The sequence below is a fragment of the Thalassophryne amazonica genome, chromosome 11, assembly GCF_902500255.1.
Source record: "Thalassophryne amazonica chromosome 11, fThaAma1.1, whole genome shotgun sequence".
Lineage (NCBI taxonomy): Eukaryota > Metazoa > Chordata > Actinopteri > Batrachoidiformes > Batrachoididae > Thalassophryne > Thalassophryne amazonica.
In genome coordinates this window covers 28,101,161-28,118,628 of record NC_047113.1, presented here as the reverse complement: position 1 = coordinate 28,118,628, position 17,468 = coordinate 28,101,161, and the positions used below count along the sequence as shown (strand labels likewise).

The 17,468-nt window shown below is 39.4% G+C and overlaps 1 protein-coding gene across 2 annotated transcripts in view; it reads right to left on the bottom strand.

Annotated features, from left to right (window-relative positions):
• jakmip1 (janus kinase and microtubule interacting protein 1) overlaps positions 1–17,468 on the bottom strand; it is a 132,670-nt gene that overhangs the window by 47,480 nt on the left and 67,722 nt on the right. For both annotated transcript variants that reach the window (XM_034181046.1, XM_034181047.1), the window contains exons 3-8: positions 14,749–15,081; positions 7,738–7,899; positions 4,042–4,254; positions 3,577–3,690; positions 3,186–3,332; positions 2,772–2,942 (exon numbers count right to left, since the gene is read on the bottom strand). In XM_034181046.1, the coding sequence (XP_034036937.1) occupies positions 2,772–2,942; positions 3,186–3,332; positions 3,577–3,690; positions 4,042–4,254; positions 7,738–7,899; positions 14,749–15,081 (1,140 nt within the window). The remainder of the gene's footprint in view (positions 1–2,771; positions 2,943–3,185; positions 3,333–3,576; positions 3,691–4,041; positions 4,255–7,737; positions 7,900–14,748; positions 15,082–17,468) is intronic.

Below are 17,468 nucleotides of genomic sequence, written 5' to 3'. Positions count from 1 at the left end.
CAAAAAGTTTTAATCCACCTTAGTAGAAGAAGAAAAATATTTCCTTCAGATTTGAACTGAACACGTCGTTTGAACTATGGACTTCTAATCACACCAAACTTATATTGGTGAGTAAACGACCGTATTTTATGCCAGAAATAAGGTCCAGGTTGTTAAAAGCAGCATTTCTCTTTTAATTCGGGTTGCCTTATATACACATGTTTAAGGTAACAGACAGCAGCTGGCTCATGCTCTGTTGGCTTATTAGTGCAGCAGATAACAAACAATCCTTCACATGGTGATACAAGCATCAAATTCAGCACAAATACAGCTGGAGCAAAATTAATGGAGCAACTTTAACTTTTGACCCCTGTACAAACTGAAACAGACATTTGTCACCATTCTTGCAGCTTTTACCTCATAAGTCCATAACATTCAGTCACAGATTGTCCAAACTATACCTTTTTGGAATCTTTATGATTAGGCAAATAATGTGGTGTAGTTTTCTATATGATGGGAGCATCTTTTAATTTTGACCCCTGTGTAATTCTTCAATTGACCTCTTCCTGGCTGCCTACTGAAAATTCAAGTGGCCAATCATTTTTTTTTTTTTAAGAGTTAACGTCTATGGATTATTTGTGCCAAATTTGGTGCTTGTATCACCATTTGCAGGATTCCACTCTAGATATTCTCTTATCTGCTGCCCTATATATGAGATGATAGATGCTGCTCCTCAGTGTTTCTCAACTGCCCTCAAAAGTATTGGAACACTTGATATTTAAACATTTTAATTCTATTTCAAATACATTTTTTCTAAAATTATCTTCCTTAACTCAAACTGACAGCAAATCTCTCCAACTTGATATAAATTAATTAAAAATACAATATCCAGCTTACTGATGGAGTGGTGTAGAAGAGGATTTTCTTAAAAAGAAGACCGACAGTTCAGCTGCATTTGAGATGAAAGCCTAGTTTTGATATTTTGGTGAAAGAAACTTTTGTATTTCTTCATAATTGATGTAAATAAAGTCCAAGACATATTCAGTGATTTGGAAATGTTCATGTTTCCATCCACTGACTTGTCTAAAGAAAACGGGCAATAAAACTGATTATTATTTACAGGTTTTATCACATTTTAGAGATTTGATTTCAGTTTGAGTTTGAGGAAGATAATTTTAGGAATTTTTATTCTTTATTTTTTGTATTTCTTGTATTTAAAATGGCATAAATTAAAATGTGTGAAATTCCAAGCGTTGCAATACTTTTGAAGGACAAGGTATCTTAACTTTATGATGAGTGCAAAATGAGTGTGGTATTATTACCTTTTGTTTAAGAATGTTCAATTTTCACTGTTGCTGCACAATCTGTCAAATCACAGTCATATCGTGTATCATACTGATATGACAATTCAGTAAGGTATATCTTCTATTATACATTCCAAATCTAAGGTGGAACTCTACTAGTGTAAGGTACACCTAAATATCTTTTTAAAAAAGAAAGAGAGATAGAGTAGAACTACTTAGGTGCCTGGTCTTGAGAACCAGGGAAGGTAGGTTGAAAAGTTTTTTTATCCCATTGGAACTCTCCCTACCCACCTTAGTAGCTCAAGAATATGGACAACATGCATATAAGTGACATTTACATGACAATTTATATGACAATATTGAGATATGATAATTTGGCCATATTGTACAGCCCTACTGTCAACTAGCTGAAAACTTTGAATATTAATTTACATCTACATTTAAAAAATGCTTAAAGTGTCAGGGGGTTAAGAGGGCTGTAATGGGGGGGGTCAGCTAAAAAGCAAAAAAGAAAAATGCTTAAAAAGGTGGGGAGTAGAGCCCCTCCAGAAGATGAAAGGCAAAATAATGAAAATGCTTAAGAAGGCTGAAAGGTTTTTGCCATGCTAATGCTCCCCTGAAGCATTTACTCAAAATAAAGTCTGAAGGACCTAAACGGCATGGTTAGATGGGGAAGAGCTTTTCCAGGCATGTGAGAGACAAATAAAGAAAAATTCTTAAAAAGGCTGGGGGGTCTGGGGGAGCATGGTGATATGCTGACGAGCTTTGCTCATTCATGTCTGTGACATATGCATATTATTCTAACAACAATAAATATTACAAAATGCAGACGTGTTTGCAATAATTTCTTTTGTATCAACAGAAAATATAATGCATCTTCACATTTACTTTCATTGTTTATCAAATTCAATTTATTTAATTTTACATAGCGCCAAATCACAACAAAGCTGCCTCCAGGCACTTCACACAACTAAGGTCTAACCAAATCAAATCAAACTGCACAGCATGAATCACAAACTAATGTTTAAATTTAAAAAAGGAAGCAGAATTTTCATTACCCATCTCATCTCTGTATGTGCATTACTGCAGATCCACTGCCAAATGGCATGCACACTACCTTTAAATTCTTGTTGATGCCTTCGGATGTGTTTATGTACAGGGCTATGAGGAATGATGAAAGACTCTCAGAATTAAATTTGATCAGATATTATATATTTCCAGGAGCAAACACTGTGTTTCATGTGTAATTAACATCTCTCTAATGGAATGGTCACCTTTAATGTACGTGGGCATGAAAATAACAACTTCATCAGTCAAAACTAGCAATGATACTTGTGCTGCTTAATTCTCTCTACTGAGTGGAAGGTGGGACCCAGTGACTGAAATTCCAACATGATACACTGTTCTAATGTGTTTTGATGAAGAGATTCTCCACAACAAGCATTACTCTCAACAGTGTGCTGACATGGGATTGAGCAGAACTCTAACCTGTGTGAGCTCATCAATGATGCCACGTTGTTCGACAACCTGCAGCTTGAGGAACTCCACCTCCTGTTCCTCATGGGCATGGCTTAGATCTGTCAGGGAGATTGGTCGCTTCAGCTGAGGTGGATTGGATTGCTGCTGTGATGGTGGCCGTGAGGATGCCACCCTCTCCTTCTGAAGTAGAGACCAGAGTACAGAGTCCCTCTTTATTAGTCATGTTTTCCCTCAAATGGCCACTGGAGGTTCCGTTTCTCATATACAAGATTCTCCATGGCATCAAAACTACCACCACAGAATCCCATTGTAATCCTCGTGAACTGAATAAACATGTAGTTTCTAATAGTATTTGAACTTTGAAATGAGAGAGAACTCAAAGAACAGGGAGCTCGGAGATATAACAGAGTGGGCACCCCTCACCATCTCTGCATTATCTCGACTCAGGCTCTTAAGTTTCTCCTCCATGCGTTGCAAAGTTTGCAGGAGGTCATCATTCTTCTTGGACAGGCGCTTATTCTTCTCAAACATGGGCTTCATCTGGCTCTCTGCTTCTCGCACCCGCTTCAGCTGCACAGAGGAAGGAAATGGGGTGGGGAACAATGTAATCTGAAGTGTTAAAGAATTTCCAGTTTGAACATACGTTTCAGGAGCAAGGAAAGAAAGTTAGAAAAAAACTGCACTCATAGTTACTGTGCATAAAGTTTAATACCTTTTGTCCTCGTGAGTATTTTTAAGTCAGACAGTATGTACTGTAAGTGACACATCTGCATTACTCCACCACTGCATGCATGCACATAAACGTGTTCCTCACTAGTTCGTTCCTCTCGTCAGCCAGCAGTGCATTCCTGTCCTCCAGTTTCCTGATGACTGAGTGGAGCTCCGCTATCTTCAGCTGGAACCTCCTCAAGTCACGCTCCTCTGCTTCCTGGAGAGCAGGAGGGACAGGAGAGGAGGAGGAAGACAAAAACTGAAAACGGGCAAGCATGCAGGAAGGTAGTGGAGGTGGATCAGAAAGAGGAGGTGATGGCATGAAGGATGAGTTTGCCTTTCACAGTGCACCTGTGCATGTTTGCCTTATCTGCAAAAGTGCTGTAGGCACAGTTCTCCTGAATGAGAGATAAATCACTGGTTGATATCTGTGAAATCTTACAGCTTGTGCAGCCTTTAAATGAACATGAGCAAATGTTTAAATAGAAAAGCATATTAGCTTTGTAACTACTTTGTATTCCAGTTATAGCATGCTCACATGTACTTAATTATAAATAAATGTGTGTACCTGATTGGTGAGCAGGTCTGGACTGTCCCCTAGCCCAGGTACCACCTCTCTCTTGGGGCTTCCGTGGTTGTGTCGCTCAGCCTCTCGTACCTGGCCGAGCTGCTCGTCCAGAGCTTCCTTCTGGAGCTGCAGCTTCTGAGCATAACCAGCCTGCACTCCAAGCTCCCTCTCCAGGGTGCACACAACCCGGTCCTTTGCCTTTATTTCATCCATCTATAAAAAAAGAGTTTACAGGAGCAGGTTAGTGAGCAGTGGGTTAAAATAAAAAAAATAAAAAAAATCTCTGAAATCTTACTACATCAAATAATGCAAACCTTAAAGTTTGTGGTTACCAATTGGATACTGGCTTGAAATTTATGTTTGGTTAAAAAAATTGTGAATACCTCCCAATCACAAACAACACAAAAAACACTGCATCCTACACTTTTCCCTTGGTTCAGTTTGCTTTCACACTGCAACCTTTTTACTTGACCACAACTTTGTGTTACATGGTATTAGCAGCAACTCCAGGAGCCTAGTAACTGATGAATTGTCCACAGAGAAACAGAACTTACACAATACGATCTTTTACTTTGTCGTTTTCAAAAACTGTTCTGTAAACACGGCACCATTTCAACAAATACCTGCGTACACATGAAACCACTGAAAATGCTGCAGTATATATGCCAAGCCTGTAACACTTCAAAAAAAAAAAAAAAAAAAAAAGAAGAAGATGTGGAGCATGCACATTATTCTGCCCTTTATAAGTGCAGTTGAGTGATGTGGTTTTTGTACACTGCCCTATAGCGCCTTCTGGTGGTTGGTTAGTGATAGTGTTTTGTTGATCTTGGAAGAAAAGAAAATCCAAGATGGCAGCACTCAACGCCGAGCTGTTCATGCATTTAGCCAAAGTTAAACTTCATACCGTTGTTGCCTTGGACAAGATTTGTCCGTAGGTACTCGGATAGGAGGGAATAATAATTTTCTTTTTGTTCTGTGTGAAGTATGTACAAATCTTTATATTTACATCGTGTTGTGAGCAGGCTATTGTGCTAGCCTACAATTAGCATGCAACAAGCTGGTTTGCTATGTTAGATAGCTAATACCTTTTGTATATTTTGTATTTCTTTCAGTTTTATGTCAGCCTAAAGAGGACAATGGTCAGAGGCCATTCTACAAATAAACCAGCACAAAAGGATATAAAGTCTGATTATATGAAGTGTTGTTAACTCGCTGTCTAGCTGGTGAAAACTAGATACTTCAGAATGAGGACAGCACACGCATACAAAGTAAAACTTCTGCTTGGATTCACACTGGACGATAAGTCAACTAAACTACAAGAGAATGTTGACTTCAGAATCGTGTCATTCCAAATACACCAATATAATGGATGTGTTTCAGGCTAAGTATGCGAGACACCTGACAGGGACTATGACATCACCATTTCACAAAAGTTGCGTATTAGTTGTACACACAAAAATGCAAAAGCAGTGTTTCAAGATTTATCCATTCTGGGGTCAGTATTCAAAAAGCAGCATTTTTGGGCTTCCAAAATGCCGGTTCTATGTGGTCAAAATGCCAGTACAAAATCTTTGCGGATACTCCTAAACTCATCTCTGTGTGGACGGGCCTTAAAGCGCTCATGTCAGAGCTGTTGAAGCCTCAACCAGTTAATCCTGACAGGTTATGTCATACAAAAAGAAAAACCTGTGAAAGTATTTCTCTGCAAGTACTTCAATACACTCTTCTATTCATATTTTGGTAAAAAAAAAAAAAAAAATTTAAACAAGCTGTACACAGTTGTGGTCACATGAAAAAAAAAGTCACTGAGGCACATTTTTATTTAACTCCATACCAACAAGACTTGTTTTGCAGTGCCTTTTAATAGCAAAAACTATAATATGTGTGAAATCCACAGTTACACGCTTGATTCATTGGTTCCACTTGCGTTCACACCACAAATCGACAGAGACCTACCTTCCCAAGCGGACCATGGCAATGTTTGAATTTTTATTTATTTATTAATTTCTTTTTAAATACCAACCATTGGATGTTTAAAATACACTGTGACCATAGGTCATCTACGGAGGAACAGACACAGAACAGAAGAACACACTTGTATTGTACACTTGATAAGAGGGATTCAATGAAATGCCACCATATTAAAAAAAATTTATATGGTGTGTGGCTGTATTTTTTATTTTTATTTTTATAAATACGTCCATGTCCTTCTTGATATCAGGCATTTTCCTGCACCTTTTACAGGACAGCGATGGTAGCTCAGTGGTAACATTTCTGGCTGCCAATCACAGCTTTTGGAAATTGCAGGTTCGAATCCCGTGGGTGGCATGTATTTATTTATTTATTACAGCAGAAGCACGATGTGGTTATGCATACTGCAGCTGCTCACACTGTGTTCCCGCGTTCATGAAACTGTCGCAGCATGTATTTTTAATTTTTTTCACAGCAGCTGCGCGATAACTGACCAAGTGGCATCGTTCACGCCTGCCCGTTGGCTCGATGTTTTAGTGGTTTGCACATCCAAGCTGTTCCGCCGTGCTTTGCCCTGATTTGTACTTATTCGTACTATGTGTGAAGGGGCCCTAAGGCTGTGTTTCATACAAGGTCTCTTTGGCAAATCCTTGGGTTCTGCCGGAATGGTTAATCGAGACTTTGATGCAGCATTCCATTAAGAACCAAAGAATATTGGTGTCTTAAACCTTTTCTAACAATTTAACAGTCATTATGATCAGGGAGAAGCTGTCAATCTGAGGGATTTTAGGCATAACACTGGGTACGGGCCAATATTCTTATGGCTACAACTGGAAATGGGGAAGTCTCGGAAACAAAGACAGTTTGTTGGAATAAATTATTCCACTTGCACAGTCTTACATGAACCAGAATCTTATTCTGCCAAATTCAGATGAGCTGATTAATATTAATTAACCACTTTGATGCAAGGGCTGTACTACCACTGGTAATGAACAATCTGAAGTACAAATAAGCTTCAGAAGTAGTAAAGCATGTTAAAGCAGCATATAAGAAACTGTAGTTGGCAAGACAGAAACAACAGCTTCTGGGTTTGTCAGGCTTGCCTGACGCTGATGGATAATACACAGTGCAAAGGGCAGTGTAATGTGTAGCTGAGTGTCGACGTGTCCTTCAACAAGACACTGCATCCCTAAACTGCTCAATCTTGGAGCACACTGTTCCTTCAACTCCACAGAGTGGTGGGATAAAGATGAAGAGAGAGATGAGAAGAAGAGCTGTGAAAGACCTGTCTTCATTTCATAAATTACAGCTCAACAGTTCAAGATTTAGTTTAAATCAAATCAATGTAATGATTGGAACAACAGAAGATTTCCTCTCCAACAATCACCCTCATGGAAATATTCATATATCATGTGCCATTCTAATTTAAACCCACCACCAACGAAATGTCACATTCCCTAAACATTCTACCTGGCTGTCATTACAGACAGCAACTATGTAGAAGACATTTTATATTTCTAATATTTTTTTTAATTATTATTATGAAACTTTCTATATCTGGTTGCCTTGCATTTCTCTTGTTTAACACCAAGGAAATACACTATTCAACAAAGTACACCACACAGTGACTTTTTAACCCTTATCTAAAGGCTTAATTAGTTGTTTTGACAGTTTAAAGTAAGACATGTTTGTAGTGCAGATTATCCCAAAAGCCTGTTGTCTCACCAGACGTCGGATGTCTTTTTCACAGTCCCGTTTGATGCGATGCACCTCATCTTGGTGTTGTTGGTAGGCTGTACGGAGATCAGCTGCCTTGGCTTTGTCTGCCTGCAGAGCATTGGCCAGTGCTTCCTCAGCCTGCTTCCTAGCGGTCTTCTGCTCCTGAATCTGAAAGGCCACAATACACATAATTTGCAAATACAGAAGGGCTAAAACAATAAGACCCAAGGTCACAAAAGAAGGTCACAGTTGGGCCCAATCATTCATACACGCATATATATATATATATATATATACACATATATACATATATATACACATATATATATATATATACATATACATATATATATATATATATATACATATATATATATATATATACATATATACATATATATATACACATATATATATATATATATAGTCATATGCTAATGAATTTTCATGATTTTCTTTTATAAATCATTGACTGTCTGGATCAGAAATTTCAGCTAAATATATCAAGTAGCAGACAAACACACAGATTTTTGAGAAGTGAAATGAAGTTTCTAGTATTTACATATTTACTGATTTTATTGATTTGAATACATTTAGCACTAATTACTGGAACACAACATTGGTCTGGTAAACTCACTGACCCTTGACCTCCTTACACAGGTGAATCCAATCATGAGAAAGGGTATTTAAGGTGGCCATTTGCAAATGTTTCCCCTCTTTGCATCTCTTCTAATGAGTGGCAACATGGTAGCCTCTAAACAACTCTCAAATGACCTGAAAACAAAGATTGTTCAACATCATGGTTTAGGTAAAGAATACAAAAAGCTATCAGAGATTTCAGCTGTCAGCTTCCACTGTGAGGAACATAGTGAGGAAATAGAAGACCACAGGCACAGTACTAGTTATGGCCCGAAGTGGCAGGCCAAGAAATATCTCAGATAAGCTGAAGTGAAGGATGGTGAGAACAGTCATAGTCAACGCACAGACCTGCTCCAAAGACATACAACAAGATCTTGCTGCAGATAGTGTCTCTGTGCATTGTTCAACTATACAGCGCACTTTGCACAAAGAGATGCTGTATGATGCTGTAATGCAGAGGAAGCCTATTCTGCGTACACACCACAAAACAGAATCACTTGAGGTATGCTAAAGCACATTTGGACTAGCCAGCTTCGTTTTGGAATAAGGTGCTGTGGTCTGATGAAACTAAAATTGAGTTATTTGGACATAAGAGGCGGTATGCATGGCTGAAAAAGAAGACAGCATTCCAAGAAAAACACTTGCTACCTACAGTAAAATTTGGAGGTGGTTCCATCATGCTGTGAGGCTATGTGGCCAGTGCAGGTACTGGGAATCTTGTTAAAGCTGAGGGTCACATGGATTCCAGTCATTATCAGCAGATTCTTGAGAACAATGTTCATGAATCGATGACAAAGTTGAAGTTGCGCCAGGGCTGGATCTTTCAACAACAACCCTAAACACTGCTCAAAATCTACTAAGGCATTCATGCAGAGGAACAAGTACAACATTCTGGAATGGTCATCTCAGTCCCCAGACCTGAATATTATTGAAAAACTGTGGTGCGATTTTAAGCGGGCTGTCAATGCTCGGAAACCAACAAACCTGACTGAACTGGAGATGTTTTGTAAAGAAGAATGGTCCAAAATACCTTCAACCAGAATCCAGACTCTCAGTGGAAGCTATAGGAAGTGTTTAGAGGCTGTTATTTCTGCAAAAGGAGGATCTACTAAATATTGATGTATTTTTTCTGTTGGGGTGCCCAAATTTATGCACCTGCTTAATTTTGTTTAAAGAATTATTGCACACTTTCTGTAAATCCTATAAACTTCATTTCACTTCTCATATATCAGTGTGTTCATCTGCTATATGATATATTTAACTGAAATTGCTGATCTAAACAACCAATGATTTATAAAGGAAAATCATGGAAATAATCAGGGGTGCCCAAGCTTTTACATACAACTGTATATCCCTTGTTTTCACTCGAGGTCACCACAGCAGATCCAAGGTGAATCTGCATGGTGATTTGGCACATGTTTTAGGCCGGATGCCCTTCCTGAAGCAACTCCACAATGGAGAATGGGCAGGGGTGGGGTTTGGACCAGGAACCTTCTGCACTGGAAACAAGCGCACGTAACCACTTGGGCACCATCCCTGTGTCGTAATAACTGTTTAAACTAAACAATTTAAAGCCAATGTGGATTACACATTGTGGAAGGCTTATATGATAGTTCACATGGTTCAGTTTTAGGTAGAACCATATGTAGCCGTATGAGTGAGCATAATTATTTTCAGCTGGTGGTTAGATTTCAGCCAATAAGTATAGAAAAGTGTTCTTCAAAGGGGGTGGAGAGTGCTCTTCTTTCGCTTGCTTGTGGAGGTTTGCTGCAGGTGTCTATCTGACGTTTCCACTTCCGTGTTCCTGTGCACTGTTAAAGTGCATATGCGAACGGTTTCAGTAATAGAGACCTTTGTGGGAGCTGTCGCTGGCTGTGCGCTGCTAGGCACAGGTGCTGCCGAGTGGCTGTTGGATGCACCGGTGCGGTGTCGATTCCTCGGCTTGTGCTGTATTGGCTCCTACTCTATAACCTCCAACTCTGCCTCGTTTGCCATGAACCTGTGTGCCTTACTTTGGAGTTATTCTAATTGGAGCGTTCCCTGGGTGGTGTCAGAGGTCTGACTTACCATGTTTGCTCATGATTCCTAATTGTCTCAATTTAAAGTAACTCATCTGCTTTTCCACACATATATTATGGCATAGGTGTTGCACTCTACAAGTGCCCTTTCTAGTTAATATTGGTAAAATCTTTTTTCTTTTCTTTTTGTCTTTTTAAGACAGTCAGGTACACACAGATTTTGACAGCTACAATTTTTGTACTTTTGCCTCTGTACATTGGAGTTGAAATGAAACAAGATGCGTTCAGGTCCATCAAGACAGAAAAAGTTTCTGTCCATCTGCAGCTAGACTAATAAATAATGCCAGAGACCCCAATCTATCCTAGTTCTCACATTTTTAGAGGCCATACTTCGACAAAATAAATATAAGGAATATTGAATGATGTCCCAATGAAGTTGGGATGTTGTGTGAAATATCCCTGCTTTTTTGAAACGTGTTGTAGGTATCATTTCAAAATTAGCAAATATTTGCACAAAAACAATAAAATTTATCAGTTTTAACATTAAATATCTTGTCTTTGTGGTGCATTCAATTCAATACAGGTTGAAGAGGATTTGCAAATCATTGTATTCTGTTTTTATTTACATCTTACACAACATCCCAACTTCATTGGAATTGGGGTTGTACATCAATCATTCAGAACTAAAAACAGTATGGTCCATCTGTCTGCAGTAAGCAATTCTCAAAAATTGAGTTGCTGTGGGAGGAGACAAGATTTTAGCTTTGATGGCTGTGACTGTTGAAACTATGCATAGTGTAACCATTGTCAGTTGTTTTAACACTGTATCACAAAGAATGAATTAGTATGACTCAGAGTTAAGTGTAATCAGGCTTAAGGCGCAGGTGTTGCACTCTCTCAGTGCCCCTTTTTGTTGCACGTACAAGAAACAAGTCAGAATTATATTAAACAGTTGTATTGATAGCTGCTCCATTTGTCTGCAAAGGATGCAGTTAAACAATAGCTTGGCAACAGGCTTCTCTACACCACTTCCTGTTTTTCAGCAGCAAAGCCCCAAATTAACACTCAGCACGGGCAGCTTAACACAGAAATATACACTCACATAATGTCAACCTTCCTCAAAAATACCCATCAACTGACAGTCATTCTACATTTCTGTGGTATTACAACTTAAATCTACACTCAAGTCATCAACATTTTTGCTGACCAAGCCCAACACTGTTACCAGAGCACGGATGCTTAGGGCCCGTTCACACTATGGCCTGAAGTGGCTAATGCTGGCAAACGCAGATTTTCAAAAATCTCTGTGAAACTCTAGAGAAGGCCAGGGGTCCAAATTTCCTGTCTCCAACTCAGGTTGATGTAGCTTAGCAGAGGGCGATATTGTACTTGTGAAGCGCAACATTTGGCAACATTATGACACTATAGAACTTAGTTCAACTTTAGTCATCGGAGGGTGGGCGCACTGATAGCGCAGTCTGCGAAGCAAGTTCAAGCAAGTTCATCTTCAATGAAATACAGACGTAAAAAAAAAAAAAAAAAAAAAAAATTTACATGTATACAGTGGCTTGCAAAAGTATTCGGCCCCGTGGTATTTCACACATTTTAATTTGTTTATGGCATTTCAGATACAAAAAGTAAAACAGGCTTCTCAATATAATACAATGTTCCTTAGACTCAAACTGAAAGTAAATCTCTACAACTTGATATAAATTAATTAAAAATTTAAAAGCAAAGATGATGGGCTGCATAAGTAATCAGCCTCTTTGATGTAATACCTGTAAATAATCAGTTTAATTGCCAGTTTTCTTCAGACAAGTCAGGGGATGGATACATGAACATTTCCAAGTCACTGAATATGTCTTGAACTTTATTTACATCAGTTATGAAGAAATACAAACAGTATGGCACTCTATGGTAAATCTGTGTGGAGTAGATAGTTCTCAAAAACTGAGTGACTGTGCAAGAAGAAGAGTGAGGAAAGCCACCAAGACACCCAGACAACCCAGAAGACGTTACAGGCTTCTGTGGTTGTGATTGGAGAAATTGGGCAGAGTGCATGTTTTGCATTTTGCATCCGCAATTATACAGCTTCATAATGAAGTGGTGTAGATGAGGATTTTATTAAAAAGAAGGCCTCAAAGTTCAGCTACAATTTGCCAGAAGGTACATCTGAGATGCAAGCTTAGATTTAATGTTTTGGTGAAAGAAACCCCTCCTCCACTTCATCATGAAGTGGAGGAGGGGTTTTTTACTTATGCAACCCATCATCTTGGCTTTTATATTTTTAATTAATTTATATCAAATTGTAAAGATAGTTTTAGAAATTTTTATAATGATAAGCCTGATTTACTTTTTGTATTTGAAATGCCTCGAACAAATTAAAATGCGTGAAATACCAAGGGGATGAATACTTTTGCAAGCCACTGTATATGCTGGGGCACTGAACAATGAAAACAGAGACAGGAAGAACAGTGCAGCAGCATATTTGACTGCCAAGAAAGATGATGTTCATTTTGTTTCTGTCAGCATCACACAATGCACAGTGCACTTCCACACAATGTCAAGGAACACAAGACACAAGCACTTATATACAACCCCTGGCAAAAATTATGGAATCACCGGCCTCGGAGGATGTTCATTCAGTTGTTTAATTTTGTAGAAAAAAAGCAGATCACAGACATGACACAAAACTAAAGTCATTTCAAATGGCAACTTTCTGGCTTTAAGAAACACTATAAGAAATCAGGAAAAAAAAAATTGTGGCAGTCAGTAACGGTTACTTTTTAGACCAAGCAGAGGGAAAAAAAAATATGGAATCACTCAATTCTGAGGAAAAAATTATGGAATCATGAAAAACAAAAGAACGCTCCAACACATCACTAGTATTTTGTTGCACCACCTCTGGCTTTTATAACAGCTTGCAGTCTCTGAGGCATGGACCTAATGAGTGACAAACAGTACTCTTCATCAATCTGGCTCCAACTTTCTGTGATTGCTGTTGCCAGATCAGCTTTGCAGGTTGGAGCCTTGTCATGGACCATTTTCTTCAACTTCCACCAAAGATTTTCGATTGGATTAAGATCCGGACTATTTGCAGGCCATGACATTGACCCTATGTGTCTTTTTGCAAGGAATGTTTTCACAGTTTTTGCTCTATGGCAAGATGCATTATCATCTTGAAAAATGATTTCATCATCCCCAAAAGTGTCCAAAATATCAACGTAAACTTGTGCATTTATTGATGATGTAATGACAGCCATCTCCCCAGTGCCTTTACCTGACATGCAGCCCCATATCATCAATGACTGTGGAAATTTACATGTTCTCTTCAGGCAGTCATCTTTATAAATCTCATTGGAACGGCACCAAACAAAAGTTCCAGCATCATCACCTTGCCCAATGCAGATTCGAGATTCATCACTGAATATGACTTTCATCCAGTCATCCACAGTCCACGATTGCTTTTCCTTAGCCCATTATAACCTTGTTTTTTTCTGTTTAGGTGTTAATGATGGCTTTCGTTTAGCTTTTCTGTATGTAAATCCCATTTCCTTTAGGCGGTTTCTTACAGTTTGGTCACAGACGTTGACTCCAGATTCCTCCCATTCGTTCCTCATTTGTTTTGTTGTGCATTTTCGATTTTTGAGACATATTGCTTTAAGTTTTCTGTCTTGATGCTTTGATGTCTTCCTTGGTCTACTAGTATGTTTGCCTTTAAGAACCTTCCCATGTTGTTTGTATTTGGTCCAGAGTTTAGACACAGCTGACTGTGAACAACCAACATCTTTTGCAACACTGCATGATGATTTACCCTCTTTTAAGAGTTTGATAATCCTCTCCTTTGTTTCAATTGACATCTCTCGTGTTGGAGCCATGATTCATGTCAGTCCACTTGGTGCAACAGCTCTCCAAGGTGTGATCACTCCTTTTTAGATGCAGACTAACGAGCAGATCTGATTTGATGCAGGTGTTAGTTTTGGGGATGAAAATTTACAGGGTGATTCCATAATTTATTCCTCAAAATTGAGTGAGTCCGTATTTTTTTTCCCTCTACTTGGTCTAAAAAAGTAACCGTTACTGACTGCCACAATTATTTTTCCTGATTTCTTACAGTGTTTCTTAAAGCCAGAAAGTTGCCATTTGAAATGACTTTAGTTTTGTGTCATGTCTGTGATCTGCTTTTTTTCTACAAAATTAAACAACTGAATGAACATCCTCCGAGGCTGGTGATTCCATAATTTTTGCCAGGGGTTGTATGTGGTTGTGAATACACAGAATTATACGGCAGGTTACTTATCAAGGACTTAATGCGGCGTTATAAGTATTTACTTTTACCTATAAACATACTACAACCTACCTCCTGTTGTAGCTTTAGCCTTTCCCCATCGAAAGCCCTCCTGGCCTCCTCACGGGCCTCTCCGAGAAGAGCATTTTTGAGTTTGTCAGCTGCCCCATCCCTGAGAGCACTGACCAAACCCTGGAGCCTCTGCACCTCAGTGTCTCTGATTTTTATGGCTCGAGCTAGCTCAGCTTCATGCTGCCTCGCCAGGGACTCACGGGCAGCCGCGATCTCTCGTAACTTCTCTTCATGGAGTTTGGCCCGTAGGTCAGTGAGTGCTACAGCATGCTTATGTTGCTCAAGCTCCCGGGCCTGTCGCTGCTCTTGGAGTCTCTCACGAAGCTTGCACACCTGGGGAAAAAAAAGACATTGTATTTGAAGAGGGGAGGGGAGGTCATACATACATACATACATCCTCCTGTTAACCAACCATCCACATTATTAATCATAGCTCCCCAGTGTGTTCATCCATTTGTTTCCAGACTGTGTGCAGCGTAGTGACGACTTCACTGGAAATATAAAAAGTTACAGCAGTCTCTCACAGTACCAGATGCACAGCTTTTAAGTGACTGCATGTATAGTATATGTTAAGAAAGAGTAGAAACAAAACAAGTAACCAAAGACTTTCCAGTTCTGTGGTGTTTTGCAATATTCAAAACACCACATTCATTTATTATTGTGTCTCCATGCTTAAGCAAGAGAACATCTAATCCAAAATCATCCAAAATTGACCAAATAAATAAATGAATAAAACAAGTCTTGTCCTCCTTGGAGGACAGCTTTTAACCCATGGAATGCTCTCTTAATGTTTGATGCGGTCACATTTAGGGTGTCCCAGAAAAATATACAACTTTTCTTCTGCAAAGAAGATGGTCATAACATATATATATTTTTAGGTTTATTGTACTAATGTGAAAATTGCCACCAAAATTTAAATTCTGGCATAAGGTGTCATTTTCTTTTGGAAAACATAGTAGAGAAGCTTGAATCTTTGACTGGACTGGGTTGCTTGACGCAAGGACGTTTCGCTTCAAATCGCAGAAGCTTCCTCAGCTAAAATTCTTGCTCTGGTAGTCTGACTTCTGTCTTGACTCTTGTAGAGAAGAATAACAGAAGCCACAAAAGCTGGAGTATTAAACCTAACCAGACCCCTCCTACCGGGCAGACTGCTATTGGCTAGTGACTAAAAAATTGTTCTAATTAGCCCCTATTGTGCTGTAGTTAGCACCCTCCTAATGACAGGGTAGCTGTCCCTCCTAACAATTGGACTGACGCCTCTCCTGATGGCTCTCCTGACGATGTGAATGACTCATTACCAGGATGAGTCATTCAAAGTCTTGTTTGAGAAAACACCTTGTTTCCCAAGCTGTATGGGGAAGTGCCCCATCTTGCTGGAACTACTGGGTTCTCATCTGGATCAGATTGTTTCTCCAACGGGCCTGAGTACGTAGCTTAGGCAGATAGAATTCACAAATCAGCGCAATAGTTCTCCTGGTTTACCGTGCAATTTATCATACAATAATATTTGTCTGTTTCATTGTTAGTTTTATCATTTTTCCTGGCACATGCTTGGTATAAAAAGTAACTTCAGGGTCTCTGCAACAAGAAATGATGCATTAATGGCTAAATTACTGCTTTAAGGATCAAAGAAAGCATTTTAAAAGTTGTGCATTTTTTGTGACACCCTATAAAATCGCCAACACCATCAATTTCTTATGCTGCATTTACACATAACAACGGCACGTCACGAATGCCACAAAGTATACATTCTTGGCCGCTGATCACGAATGTGATGATTCGGGTCAGAGGCGTCAGGTGTCCTCAGGAACTGCTGTAACCTGTTGCCACAAGTTATGATCAATGGCGCGTGGCAATACGCACGGTCAAGAATAATGTTCCGTGTTGTTGCGCGCTGTTCTGCACTATCACACGTAACAGCGCATTGTTAAGTTCTATCACGTTGTGAATGAGGCGAATTGTCTCCACACACACACCCATATTCATCCAACCATCAGCTGCTGAACAATTCAGATCGCTTCATTTTTGCCTTAATAGCCACAGCAGAAGAACTTTGTGACTGCATGCTTCGTTGGGCTCTATGCCACGGAGTGGCGCAGAGAGGAGGAGGAGGAGACGGAGAGAGCCACATGTGTGGCTTCACGCGGCTCTCGTTTCACTTGTTTTCCCACACATCAGGCACATGCAGCAGGTGGAACACCTGCAGGAGCGCGCTGAGGAGCACTGGAACGAGACTTTTAGCTGACTTGGCGTCACTGTCCTCCCTTCAGCATACTGCAGCAATGAAACTGAATGCAGTGCAGCAGGGTTTAATTGTGCGCACATCAGAGAAGAACACTGTCACACTCTATTAAGGATCACCACTAATCAAGACAGGTCAACACGCTCAGTTGTGACCTCCACGACATGAGGCAAAATGAGAGTGGTGCGTGACATTCATGGAAGATTTTTTGAGTCAAAAACATGGTCCACGAAAATCACAAATATCACTCACCAACATGTGCTATTAAGAAACCTATTCAGATGCATTAAGTTACGTTAAGAATGTCAGGAATGTGCCAAGAATGACGCAAATATGACATTCGTAACGCATCTTGCCTATGTGTAAATGCACCTTTAGTTATGATCCTGTTTGACACAAAAGTTCATTTATTCCGGGGCGTTAATTTGGACCACCTATCTTCTTCAGTATTGTCCCAAGATTCTTATATTTTGTACAA